Consider the following 13,213-nt stretch of genomic DNA (forward strand, 5'->3'; position numbering starts at 1 on the left):
ATACAAATTTCAACTTACAGGAAATAAGCAGTCAGTCATCCAATAATGGAATCAGCTGCCTCAAAAGATTAGTAAGACCAGAATAGCTAAAAACAAAAAACAGCGTATGTTGACAAAACTGTGGAAATCAAAGAAATTCCTATACATTGTTGGTACAAGTGTAAACTGCTATGATCATTTTGAAAAATTCTGGCAATATCTACTAAAACTAAAAGTACAATGACTCTATGATCCAGTAATTCCACTCCTATATCTATAACAAAAAATAAATTAGTACATGTCCACCAAAAGTCATGTATAAGAATATTCTTAGCAGCTTTATTACTAATGGTCAAAAACTTGAAACAATCCAAATGTCAATCAATAGGAGAATGACATAATAGATTTGCAGAAGGAAGCAAAAATAATGTAGACATTTCCAATGTGAATAACCATGACACTTAATACAAAAGAGCAGGTTTTAAGGTGAAAAATTCAATTGGAGTTGGTGGTAACAATAAACACTACAGGTAAAATTCCTGGAGCCAGGATCATCTAGAGGTCTGGAGCTAAGAAATCAGTCAAATCTAAGCTGAAGTACTACTAGCTCTCAAAACAATCAATATTACATGGGAACAAAAGACAAAATCATGGATAGACTATAAGAACATAATGCTGGGAAATACCATCATTTAATAATTGACTGAATATATTAAGAACCCATGAAGATGGCTGAAAAAAAGGGAAAAATCAAGAGTTGGGAAAACCAGGTGAATGGTCTGGTATAGATCAAGAAAGAAAAAAAGAGCTTAAAGCAGGAGATGGTCAAACAATAGCAAACGTAACAAATTAAGGCTGAATAATGATCAGCAAATTTACAAATAAAGAATTTATTCTTAATTAAAACAAAATAGAATGACAGAACAATTATTTCAGTAGACTAAGAAAATAGGAAATTCAAAAAATGTATGTAATTTTTTTAAAGACTTAAATCAGTAAATCACAGGGTGGCAAACATTTTCTATAAAGAGGCAGACAGTAAATATTTTAGGCTTTACAAGTCTCTTACAGTCTCTGCCACATATTCATATATACAAAGAGGCTGTAGGCCAGATTTGGCCAATGCCTGCCTCAAAATAATCTCAGCTCTCAAATCAAGCATTTGGAGGCAAGGTTTGCATATAGCTAAATACCACTTTCAGACATGAAGACAATGCTATTTCTTGGAGCATGCACTTCAAGTCATTTTTTTCCCTCCAGTAAAAGAGATACTCATTCATAACTCTAAACCATTTTCTGGACACATGAAGATCATAAGCTTATAACACCACATATAACACCAAAAACTACTGTCTGTAACAAAGAAATACATGACCTTCTTACTAACAAACTCCTTCTCACCCTGGCCTCCAAATTACTTTTAAAAGTAAATTCTCCATCATCCAAGGATATATTAAACTGCTTCTGGATATTGAAGGTAAAAATACTGGTGATAAAGTGTTTACATTTTTTAAATTGTGTTGGGTAATCAAGATGATTAGACTATGGTTGGACAACCAAGTATTACAGATGGCATCCGCTAGTTGCAACTACAAAAAAAAAAAAACGGTGAAAAGCATAAACTGAAAACATCTTTCCTTCTAGATAGAAAAATAGAAAACCCTATATTGCTTAAGCAACATTCACTCCACCTGTCAACAACTCTTAGAAAATAGCAAAGTACTAACTTGGCAATAGACCAAGTCAAGGGGAACTCATGAATGTGGGGATTCCAAACTCAAAGAATAGTTAGTAGTTGTTAATGGGCTATGAGTTAAGCGATAAAAGGAGGGTAAAAGAAAAGTCCTGGGCAGGGATGTACTTCTGCCCAACTTGAGTTTTAACATTCAAACTAAGGCAAGTTTCCAGTTGCATATACAAATAGCTTAGAGAGAGCCAATATGTCTTAACAAGTAAGAGTTCAACTAAGAAATCAACTCTTTTGGATTCATAAGACAGTGAAGACACAGTGCAAACTGCTGAAACAGACAGGTGAGTACAGGTAATCAAGGCTTCACTGGAACAGTGACTGATAATGGAAAACCACCTTTCAAACCAGTGTCAGGGTAGAAAAATCTGAACTGTAACTGACAAATTGCTGGAGGATCAGTGTAGACAAGTCTGAGTTAAAAACTCCAAGGGTACCAGTCTTTGGGGGGCTCCCACATTTCTCTGAGTTTTCCTCCAGGAACTAGACCAGGTTCTCACAGTAAATATCCCCAAAGGAGAAAAATCTGAAGGGCGGGGGAAGTCTGATGCTTTTTAACAACAAATCCTGACCTCTGGAGAAACTAGTTAACCAGAGCCTAATCTGCTGGGGTTTTATCAGAGCCTAACTGACCTGGAGAAAGGGAAATATTCAGCTCCAACCTATTCTAGTCAATCCTATCCAACTTAAGAGGGGAGGAGGGATATAAGCAGCACTTGTGAAGTTCACAGTCCAGAGGCACAGGCTCACTAAAACACTGAGACCTAACCACAGGACTAAAGAACACTTGCTCTTTCCTCACATCCATACCTTATCACTACATTATTAAAGGCTTATTTACAGCACTTACTTTTACCTAGTACATCATGTACAGCTACCAAGAAAAAATTACCAAGCATACTAAAAGGTCAAAAAAAAAAAAAAGCCACAATCTGAAGACACAAAATAAGAATCAAAATTACCATATTGGGATGTTGCAATTACTGATTGGGAATTTAAAACCATGATTAACATGCTAAGGGTTTTAATGGATAAAGGACAGATGTGCAATGTAAGCAGAGAAATGAAAATCCTAAGAAAGAACCAAAAAGAGACGCTAAAGATCAAAAACATGGTAAAAGAAATGAAGAATGGCTTTGATGGGAAATGACAGACTGGACACTAATTAGTAGCTGAGGAAATATTAACAGAAACCTCCAAAACTGAAAAGGAAAGAAAACAAAGACTGAGAAGAACAGAAACCCCAAGTACTGTGGGACAACTATAAAAGGTATAACATACACATAGTAGAAGTACCAGAAGAAAGAGAGAAGAAATATTTGAAACAATGATGACAGAATTTCCCCAAATACCACAAAACCAGAAGCTCACAGAACACTAAGCAGGATAAATGTTTAAAAAAAAAAAAAGCTACATGTGATTATATCATTTTTAAACTACAGAAAATCAAAAATAAAGAAAATATACTGAAAGCAGCCAGAGGAAAAAAACATCTTACCTATAGAGGAATAAAGGTAAGAATAATAACCAACTTCTCCTCAGAAACCAAAGAATCAGGAAGAGAGTGAAATAATGTAAGCACTCAGAGAGTAAAACACCAACCTAGAATTCTGTACCTTGCAATATTAGCCTTCAAAAGTAAAACAGAAATAAAGACTTTCTCAAACAAACATTAAGAGAATTGGTTGCCAGTAGATCTAACATGCAAGAAATAAAAAAGAGTTCTTTAGACACAAGGAAAGTAACACAGGAGAGATAACCGGATTTCCATATAGAAAAAAGGGAGAAAAAAATAAATGAAGATAAAATAAAAACTTCTGGGGGTTTTTTTGGGTTTGTTTTTTTTTTCGGTTCTTAATTGACCTAACAGGTAACAGTTTGTTCAAAATAATAATAGCAACAACATATATGAGTACGTATATGTATGAGTGTGTGTGTGTGTGTGTGTGTGTATATATATATATATATATATTAAAAAAACACATACATATGCTTATATATAAGTGAAATGAATGAGAGCAACGATACAAGGAACAGGAGGAATTGCACACTACCTATGAAGCAGTGCAGTATTATTTGGAAAGTGGACTTAAGTAAGTTATAAATACATATTCAAACTGAAGAGCAACCACTAAAAAGAGTAAAAAAAAAAAAAGTATAACTGACAAGCTAAGAGAAATCCAAATCCTATAGAATGCTCAACTAAGACCTTAACAAGCAGAAACAGTGGAAAACAAAAATAGGAACAAAGAACAAGGGCAAAAGAAAAACGATAATAAATTTGGTAGATATCAATCCAATTATTTCTGTAATCAACTTTGATCACTTTGAATGTCAATAGTTTAAATGCACCAAATAAGTGACAAAGATTATCAGAATGGATCAAATAAAACAAGACCCAGTAGAGAGGGTACACCTCCATGGTAGAGCACACACTTAGCATGCACAAGGTCCTGGGTTCAATCCCCAGTATCTCCATTAAAATTAATAAATAAATAAACCTTCCCCCTCCCCCACCCAAAAAAGAAAAAAGACCCAAGTATATACTGTATATATCGCCTACAAAGTCCACATTAAAAATAAAGACACATGAAGATTAGAAGTAAATGGAGAAAAAAACATGCTAACACTAATCAAAAGAAACAGGAGTAGCCTTCTTTTTTTTTTAACTTTTCTAATTTTTTTTTTGAGTTATAGTCAGTTTACAATGCTTGTCAATTTCTGGAGTACAGCACAATTTTTCAGTCATACATGAATATACATATACTCATTTGCATATTCTTTCTTCACCACAAACTACAAGATCTTGAATATATTTCCCTGTGCTATGCAGTATAAATTTGTTTATCTACTCTATATACTCCTGTCAGCGTCTACAGATCTCGAACTCCCAGTCTGTCCCTTCCCACCCCACTCTGCACTGGCAACCACAAGTTAGTATTCTATGTGAGTCTGTTTCTGTTTTATATTTAAGTTCATTTGTCTTTTTTTTTTTTTTAGATTCCATATATGAGTGATATCATATGGTATTTTTCTTTCTCTTTCTGGAGGAGTAGCCTTTTTAATTTCAGACAGAGCAGACTTCAAAGTAAGGAAGTTTATCAGGAATAAAAAAGGGCATTACATAATGATAAAGGGTCAATCCTTCAAGAAAACATAACAATCCTTAACATGTATGTGGCCCCAAACACTATCAAACTATGGGAGAAAAATTAAAAGAAACACAAGGAGAAACAGATGAATCTACTATCATAGAGACTGAAACACCCTCTATCAGAAATGGGACAGATCCAGCAAGCAGAAAATCAGTAAAGAGATAGCTGAATTCAATAACACCATCAATCGACTGAATATAACTGACATGTATAGACTACTTCATCCAACAACAGCAGAATATACATTCTTCTCAAGCTCACATTAAACTTTCACCAAGATAAACTACATTCTGGACCCCAAAACACATCTTAACAAATTTTAAAAACTACAATTAAACTAGGAATCACTGACAGAAAAGTACTGAAAATCCCAAAGTAAGTTATTAAAGAACATACTTCTAAATAACACATAGGTCAAAGAAGAAATTCCAAGAGAAACTTTAAAATATTCTGAACTAAGTGAAAATATAAATACAAGTTACCAAAATTTGTGGGATGCCGAGAAAGCAGTACTTAGGAGGAAATAGAGCACTGAATGCATGTATCACAAAATAAGCAAGATCTAAAATCAATAATCTAGTTTTCCACCTTACAAAACTGGAGAGAGGACAGCAAGCTAAATCCAAAGAACAGCAGAAAAGAAGTAAGAATTCGGGAAGAAATCAGTGAAATTGAAAACAAAATCAAGAGAAAAATTAATGAAACCAAAAGCTTATTTTTAATTTGATTTTTAAATTGATCTCTGAAAAGAACGATAAAATCAATCAATAAGCCTCTAGCCCACGCTAAGAAAAAAGAAAAGAGAGAGAAGACACAAATTACTATCAGAAATAAAAGGGGGGAGCAGGGTATAGCTCAATGGTAGAGCACATGCTCAGTATGCATGAGGTCCTCGGTTCAATCCCTGGCACCTTCTCCAAAAATAAAAAAACTCAATTACCTCCTTCCCCCCCCTCAAAAAGAAAAAAATAAAATAAAAGAGGGGACATCATTACAGAGCCCATGGACGTCAAAAAGTAACGAAGGAATACTACAAACAATTTTATGCCTGCAAATTTGATAACCTAGATAAAACGGGCCATTCCTTGAAAAACACCATCTTCTAAAATTCACACAAGAAACAGATAATCACAACAGGCTTATACTTAAAAAAACTGAAACAAAAAAGTGAATTGAATTCGAAAACTGAAAACAGGCCCAGATGGATTCATTGGTGAATTTTTCCAAACATGTAAGAAAGAAATTATACCAATTCTCTACAATCTCTTTCAGAAGATAAAAGCAGAGGGAATACTCTCTGACTCATTCTATGAGACCAGCATTACCCTAATACCAAAACCAGACAAGAGACCATCATTTCTCAAGAATATAAATGCAAAAATCCTCAACAAAATAAAACAAATCAAATAAAAAATATGAAAAGAATTGTACACTATGACCACATGGGATTTATCACAAGTGTGCAAAGCTAGTTTAACATTCAAAAAATCAATTAATATAATCTGTCACATCAACAAACCAAAAAGAAAAAAAAATCACATGCTCATATCAATAGATTTAGAAAAATCATTTGACAAAATTCAACATCCATTCATGATAAGAACTCTCAGTAAACTAGGAATATAAGGCAACTTCCTCAATTAGATTAAGAATATCTACAAAAATCCTGAAGCAAACATCATCATACTTCATGGTGAGAAACTAGAAGCCTTCCCACTAAGATCAGAAACAAGGTAAGGATATCTCCTCTCATCACTCCTTTTCAACATCATACTGGAAGTTCTAGCTAATGTAGTAAAACAGTAAAAAAAAGAAATAAAGGGAACACAGATTTGGGAGAAATAACTAAAACTATCTTTGTTCACAAATGACATTATCATCTAGGTAGAAAATCCAAAAGAACCCACAAAAACTTCTGGAACTAATTAAGTGATTATAGTAAGGTTGCAGAATACAAGGTTACAGTACATTTTCAATCACTTTCCAATATACCAACAATGAACAACCGAAATTTGAAGTTATAAATACTATCATTTATATTATCACCCAAAAAAGTGAAATGCTTTGGTATAAATCTAATAGGTACAAAACCTATACAGGGAAAATGACAATATTCTGATGAAGAAAATGAAAGAAATAAATACATGCAGAGATAGTCCATATTCATGAATAGGAAGGCTCAATACAATCAAGACATCAGTTCTTTCCAACTTGATCCATAGATTCAATGCAACCACAATCAAAACCCCAGCAAGTTATTTTGTGGATATTGATGAACTGATTCTCAAGTCTATGTGGAGAAAAAAAATCCACAATAACCAGCACAATATTGAAGGAGACAAAGAAAGTCAAAGGGCTAACACTACCCAAGTTCAAGACTTACTTATAAAACTACAGTAAGGAAAACAGTGTGGTACTGGTGAAAGAATAGACAAATACTTCAATAGAACAGACTAGAGAGCCAAAATAAACTCACATAGAGTCAACTGATCTTTGACAATGGAGCAAAGACAAAGAGAGTCTTCTCAACAAATAGTGCTGAAACAGCAAGAAATCCACATGCAAAAAAATTAATCTAGATACAGATCTTCCAACCATCATATAAATTAATTAAAAATGGATGATAAACCAAAATGTAAAACACAAAACTATAAGAATCCTAAAAGATAACATAAGACAAAAACTATATGACCTCAAATATATATGGCAATGATTTTTCAGACCAACACCAAAGGCATGATGCATGAAAGAAATCACTAATGGGCTGAACCTCATTAAATTAACAAACTTCTACTTTGTGAAAGACAACATATAAAGAATGAGAAGACAAGCCACAGATTGGGAGAAAATATCTGCAAAAGATACATTTGATAAAGGACTATTATCCAAAATATACAAAGAACTTTTAAGACAACACTATAACAATCTGATTAGAAAATAGCTCAAAGACCTTAATAGACACCAAAGAAGATACACAGATGGCAAATAAGCATATAAAAAGATACATCAAATCACATCATCAGGGAAATGCAAATTTAAACAATGAGATACTATTATACACCTATTAGTCACACCAAAATCCAGAAAACTGACAGTATGAAATGCTGAAGAGGATGTAGAGCAACAAGATCTTTTATTCACTGCTGCTGGGAATGCAAAATGGTACAGCCACTTTGGAAGAATTTGGCAGTATCTTACAACTCTAAACATATTGTTACCATATGATCTAGTTATCATGCTCCCTGGTATCTACCTATATGAACTGAAGACTTGCACACAGATGTTTATGGCAGCTTTCTTCATAACTGCCCAAACTGGGAAGCAACCAAGATGTCCTTCAGTAGGTGAATGAATAAATGAACTGGTACAACCATACAAGGAAATACACTATTTAGCACTAAAAAAAAAAATTTGCTAATAAGCCATGAAAAGACACAAAGGAACCTTATATACATACTAGTAAGTAAAAGAAGCCAATCTGAAAAGGCTACATATTGTATGATTCCAACTATATGACATTCAGTGGGGGGAGAGTATAATAGCTCAACTGGTAGAGCGCATACTTAGCATGCATGAGGTCCTGGGTTCAATCCCCAGTACCTCCATTTAAAGAAAAAAAGAAATTAAATAAATAAACCCAATTATCTCCCCCCTGTAAAAACAAAAAACAAACCCACAAACAACCAAAAAAAACCAACTGTATGACTTTCTGGAGAAGGTAAATCTATGGAGACAGTAAAAAGATCAGGGGCAGAGCAGGTAACAGGCAAAGCCAAGAGGATTCTTAGGGCAAAGAATTATATATTTGTCAAAAACCAGAGAATATACACCACCAAGAATGAACCCTTATGTAAATTACAGACTTTGGGTGATTATGATGTGTCGATGTAGGTTCATCAATTTTAACAAATGCACCACTCTGGTCGGAGATGTTGATAATGGGAGTGGCTATGCATGTGTGGAGGCAGGAGCTATATGGGAAATCTCTATACTTTCCTCTCAATTTTGCTGCAAACCTAAAAATGCTCTTTTAAAAAGTCTTTGATAAAAATAAAAATAAAAAACACAAGTTCAAATACAAAAAGCACAACAGTGTATCATGCTATTTTAACTTAGGCTTGTTTTTTAATCAGGCAATTTATGGATTAGGATGTCCATAGGGCAGCAAATTCTTAAATACTACATATAAATAAGATATAAGATAAGTTTTGTTTCAGTTATGGTTTGGGGGTCATTTTTTTCCGTTTCTCAATCAACAGTTGTGTATGTATACTGTACTTCAGTTTTTTAAAAGTTGTCTCTATATGTTAACAAGGAACAATCATGAGTGATTAACAAAAGTCTAAACGTAAAGGAATGAAAGATCCCCATTCTGATAAATCATCTAAAATTTGCCCACAATTCTGGATTGACCCAATTCATTACAGAAAAATGAACTGTCACTTCACAGAGTATAAAAACAACTGTGATATATTCTATAGTGGCTTACATTTATCAGTATTTAAAGGCAGCAGTCCACACCACCAATATGTTAAAATTCAAAATCCTTCTTTTATCTCTAAGAACAGAAAAACTGTTACCTACCTTTCAGAAACCTCTTGCTTCAACTGGGGAACATCACCAAGTGCTGTATCAATATCCATGAAACCAAGAAAGTCTTGTTTTATATTAAGGGAAGGCTTCTCCAAACCTTCGCTTGATGTTTCATGACCCCTTGATAAAGGATCTGCATCAGTTAGTTGTATCTCTGACCCCTCACCTTCTGTAAGACGGATCCGTTGACCAGGAGAACTAGGGACACTATTCCCTTCTTGGTCAGAGTTGTTTTTTTGCTTTCCATCTCTCTGGGGCTTACTATTCAGCCCATCATCCCGGAAGCCTTTAGCAAATGGATTGTAATCTATTTTCAGCTGGGTAATCTGAATGTTCTGATAAGCTGTTACTGCAAAGAATTCAGTCTGTGGGAAGGTAAAAGTATGGACACCAGGGCCATTTAATTGTATTACATCAGTAGCCTTTTCTGCAGGCACCAAATGAAGCCTCGGCAGGTAGCGATGCATAGAGTGCAAGATGATATGCCCTTCTTGGTCCAGTGTATTGTTGGTAAGTTTGAGTTTATAGAAAGATACTGGTTGATGCATCCAATAATGACCTGTGGAAGGAGACTCTGGATGAATAAAAACCCTTCCCAAAACATGGGGCTCAGCCTTCCCACTGGGCTCCCACCAGCGACCATTCCATTTATAACGATGGTTATCCACAGGAGATATATCCATGACAAGGATGTACTTCATATTTGAATCTAAACCTGTTATCCAGTAACGACAGTAAGGAAACATGCGTCTTCCCTGCTTGGTCAGAATCATCTCTGTGCTTCGATGATAGAATTCATTCCACATACTATTGTTATCCAAGGTGACAGTAATTCCTCCTACAGTACAATCAGCTGGAAGGCAGATCTTTCCTTTAGATTTTCCTGGTGATGACACACTGCTAGCCAAAGCACAGGCATCCCGATTAGTAACCAAAATTCCCTGATCAGTTTTGCCATTTCCTGGCTGTTTTAGGATGACAAAGAAGGTAGGTGCTGCTCCTGCCACTGTCCCTCCATCTTGATTAGCCAATATAATCTGCTGTTTCTCCTCCATGATTCCAGTGGGAAGCTCAGTAGTACGATAACTGTAGTTACCACATAGTCACAATGGCATTCCCAGCCTAAAAAACAAACAAAAAACCCAAAACCCTTTAATCAAGTGAACATTTATTCTGTTAACAAAAATACAAGAATGATTATGTTATTCCCAAAACATACTTCTAAATTCTTCTAAAACTTTGCTTCTACCTTCCTCTAGAATATTTGAATATCTTTTTAAAGTTCATTTTAATCTAATTAAATTACTCATAGCCCAGTCCTCCAATAATTCATCATACATACTATAATCCCACATGAAAATAAGCAAAAGTGTATATTCATTTTAGAAAAACTGTATGAAAGTATAAAAGTACACAGACTTAAGAAGATTAAATTGGAAGGTTGTACGCATTTAAAATGGATCCCAATACTTTATGAATTAATTTGCTAGAGGATTCCATTACATAGCAACTTCTAGGATGAGCAAAAGTTAACAAATTTCCATGTTACCATTGTACAGAGTTAGCTCTTTTATTATGGTAGTGGCATGAGTTCATACTTAAGTAAAATGCTATCTTAATATTTTAGTACATACACTTAAAGAAACCATGACAAATCACTGGAACTTACTGGGAAAGAAACAGTTGGCTCCTTACCTCAGATGTAACACTGAAAAAAATTCCAGATGGGCCAAACATTTAAATCCTCCCACCTCATCACCATCCAAGTCTCAGTGTAATGTTTTTTAATTCTTAAAGCAATCCCGAGAAAAGTGTTGTGATAAGTAGGATACAAATCCTAAAGGCAGTAAGACATTTTTGATGGCTTCAACATCATGTAAATTTTTTTAACCTGGCAAAAACCAACTAAGCAAAATTAAAAAACAAATGACTAACTGGAAAAGGTATTTGCAACTTAATATCATAAAGAATGCATTTCCCTAATATAAAAAGGGATCTTTTTATAGAAATCAAGACAAAAAAAATTCAGTTTTTTCTAATAGAAAAGTAGGCAAAGGATAGGAAGAGCAAATGGTTATGAAAATGTACTTAGTCTCAGAACAGAAATTAAAGCCAACCTAAGATACTATTTTTTACCCTATCACAATGCAAAAATCAAAGTTTGGTAGAGGTGTTGGAAAGAGGATACATCAATCAGCATTCTCATCTAACAAATTGTTCAGAGTTACAAGATGACAGAATCTCAGAGGGTAACATTAAAATCAGAAGTACAAATGCACACATCCCATGAGACAGCAGTTCTTCTAGGAGTTTATCTTATATATGTGCATGCAAATACACACATACACACCCATGATAAATGATATGTACACGATTATTCCCAGCATTTCCATTCATAACAGTAAAAAAAAAAAATGGAGGAAAAGAAGTCCACCAACAGAGGCTGGTTAAATAAATAGTGGTACAACCACAGAATGGAATATTCTGCAGCTAGAAAAGAGAACTATAAACTTTATAGACTCATACAAAATTATCTACAAGGTATATTAAGGGCATAATGTTCAAAAAAGTTGTAGACTATGCCACACACTTCTTTAGAAAGTTATTTCAAAAGGCTAAAAAAAAAAGAATATGTATTTGCTTGATATAGACAAACTATCTGTAAAGAAAGAAAAGAAACTGGTAGTACTGGCTTTACCAAGGGAAAAGAGGGTGGCTGGAAAAATACATACTCTGACACTTTCTAAATTTTGTATCTTGTGAACATATGACCTATTCAGAAAATAAAGTTAAATCTAAAATAGTTAATCCATAAAAGTTACAATGAAAAACATATGATTCCATTTATGAAATGTCCAGAATAGGCAAACCTATATAGAAAGTAGCTCAACGATTGCCTGTGAACAGGGAGAGGGATAACTGGGACAATTGCTAATGGGTACAGGGTTTCTTTTGGGGGTGAGGCAAATGTTCAGGAACTAAAAACCACTTAAACATACCCTTTAAAACAGGAATTTTATGTCAATTATATCTCAATAAAGCTATAAAGAAATCCTAGGTTGTAACATCTAACTGAAGTTGTGTGTTAAAATATCTACAAGATATAAAGCTATTGTCTCCAATTAGCTTTTATACAAAAAAGGAAAATGCTACTTCACTACTTCTGTTTAAATGAGTCAGTAATTTTGATTAATCAAATTCAGCCACTTACTCGTGCTCCTTATTTTAATTAAAAGTCTAATTTTACTTTTCGTCAGAGCTATTGACAAGTAACAAAAGCATATGACCTGAATTTTACCTCTTCTTATAGAACTGGCCACATGATGCCCCACTCTCCCCCCAAAAAAGGTTCCAAAACTTAAATTATTCATTAGCCTAAGGATAATATTTCAAAAATCAAGACTTCAAAAGAGGCTGGCTATTGTTCCCTATTATGGCTAGATATTATTTTAGATACTCAGGTCCTTTTACTAAAGCACTAATACCTAGAAAGGTGAAGAAAGAGTCTCTCCTCTGATTTAGAGTTCATTTTCAAGGAACAGAGAAAATTTAGGGTGATTCTTTTCAAAACCTGCCTCAGGCTTAAGGTAATTAAGTTTATCGGTTTCCTAAAACTAACAAGTCTAAGCAACACCTATCAGAGATTGATAAAACAAATTTAAACAGACTTAGAACTCACAAATTAGGTGACTTTATAAAAATAATAACATTCAGAAAACTCACAGAAACCAATACCTCT

At 34.1% G+C, this 13,213-nt stretch overlaps 1 protein-coding gene across 17 annotated transcripts in view; it reads right to left on the reverse strand.

Annotated features, from left to right (window-relative positions):
* MGA (MAX dimerization protein MGA) overlaps nt 1-13,213 on the reverse strand; it is a 144,355-nt gene that overhangs the window by 74,977 nt on the left and 56,165 nt on the right. For all 17 annotated transcript variants that reach the window (XM_031672915.2, XM_015237148.3, XM_031672916.2 and 14 more), the window contains exon 2: nt 9,466-10,596. In XM_031672915.2, the coding sequence (XP_031528775.2) occupies nt 9,466-10,529 (1,064 nt within the window). In that variant the 5' untranslated portion in view covers nt 10,530-10,596. The remainder of the gene's footprint in view (nt 1-9,465; nt 10,597-13,213) is intronic.

The sequence above is a fragment of the Vicugna pacos genome, chromosome 6 (assembly GCF_048564905.1).
Source record: "Vicugna pacos chromosome 6, VicPac4, whole genome shotgun sequence".
In the NCBI taxonomy this organism is placed as follows: Eukaryota; Metazoa; Chordata; class Mammalia; order Artiodactyla; family Camelidae; genus Vicugna; species Vicugna pacos.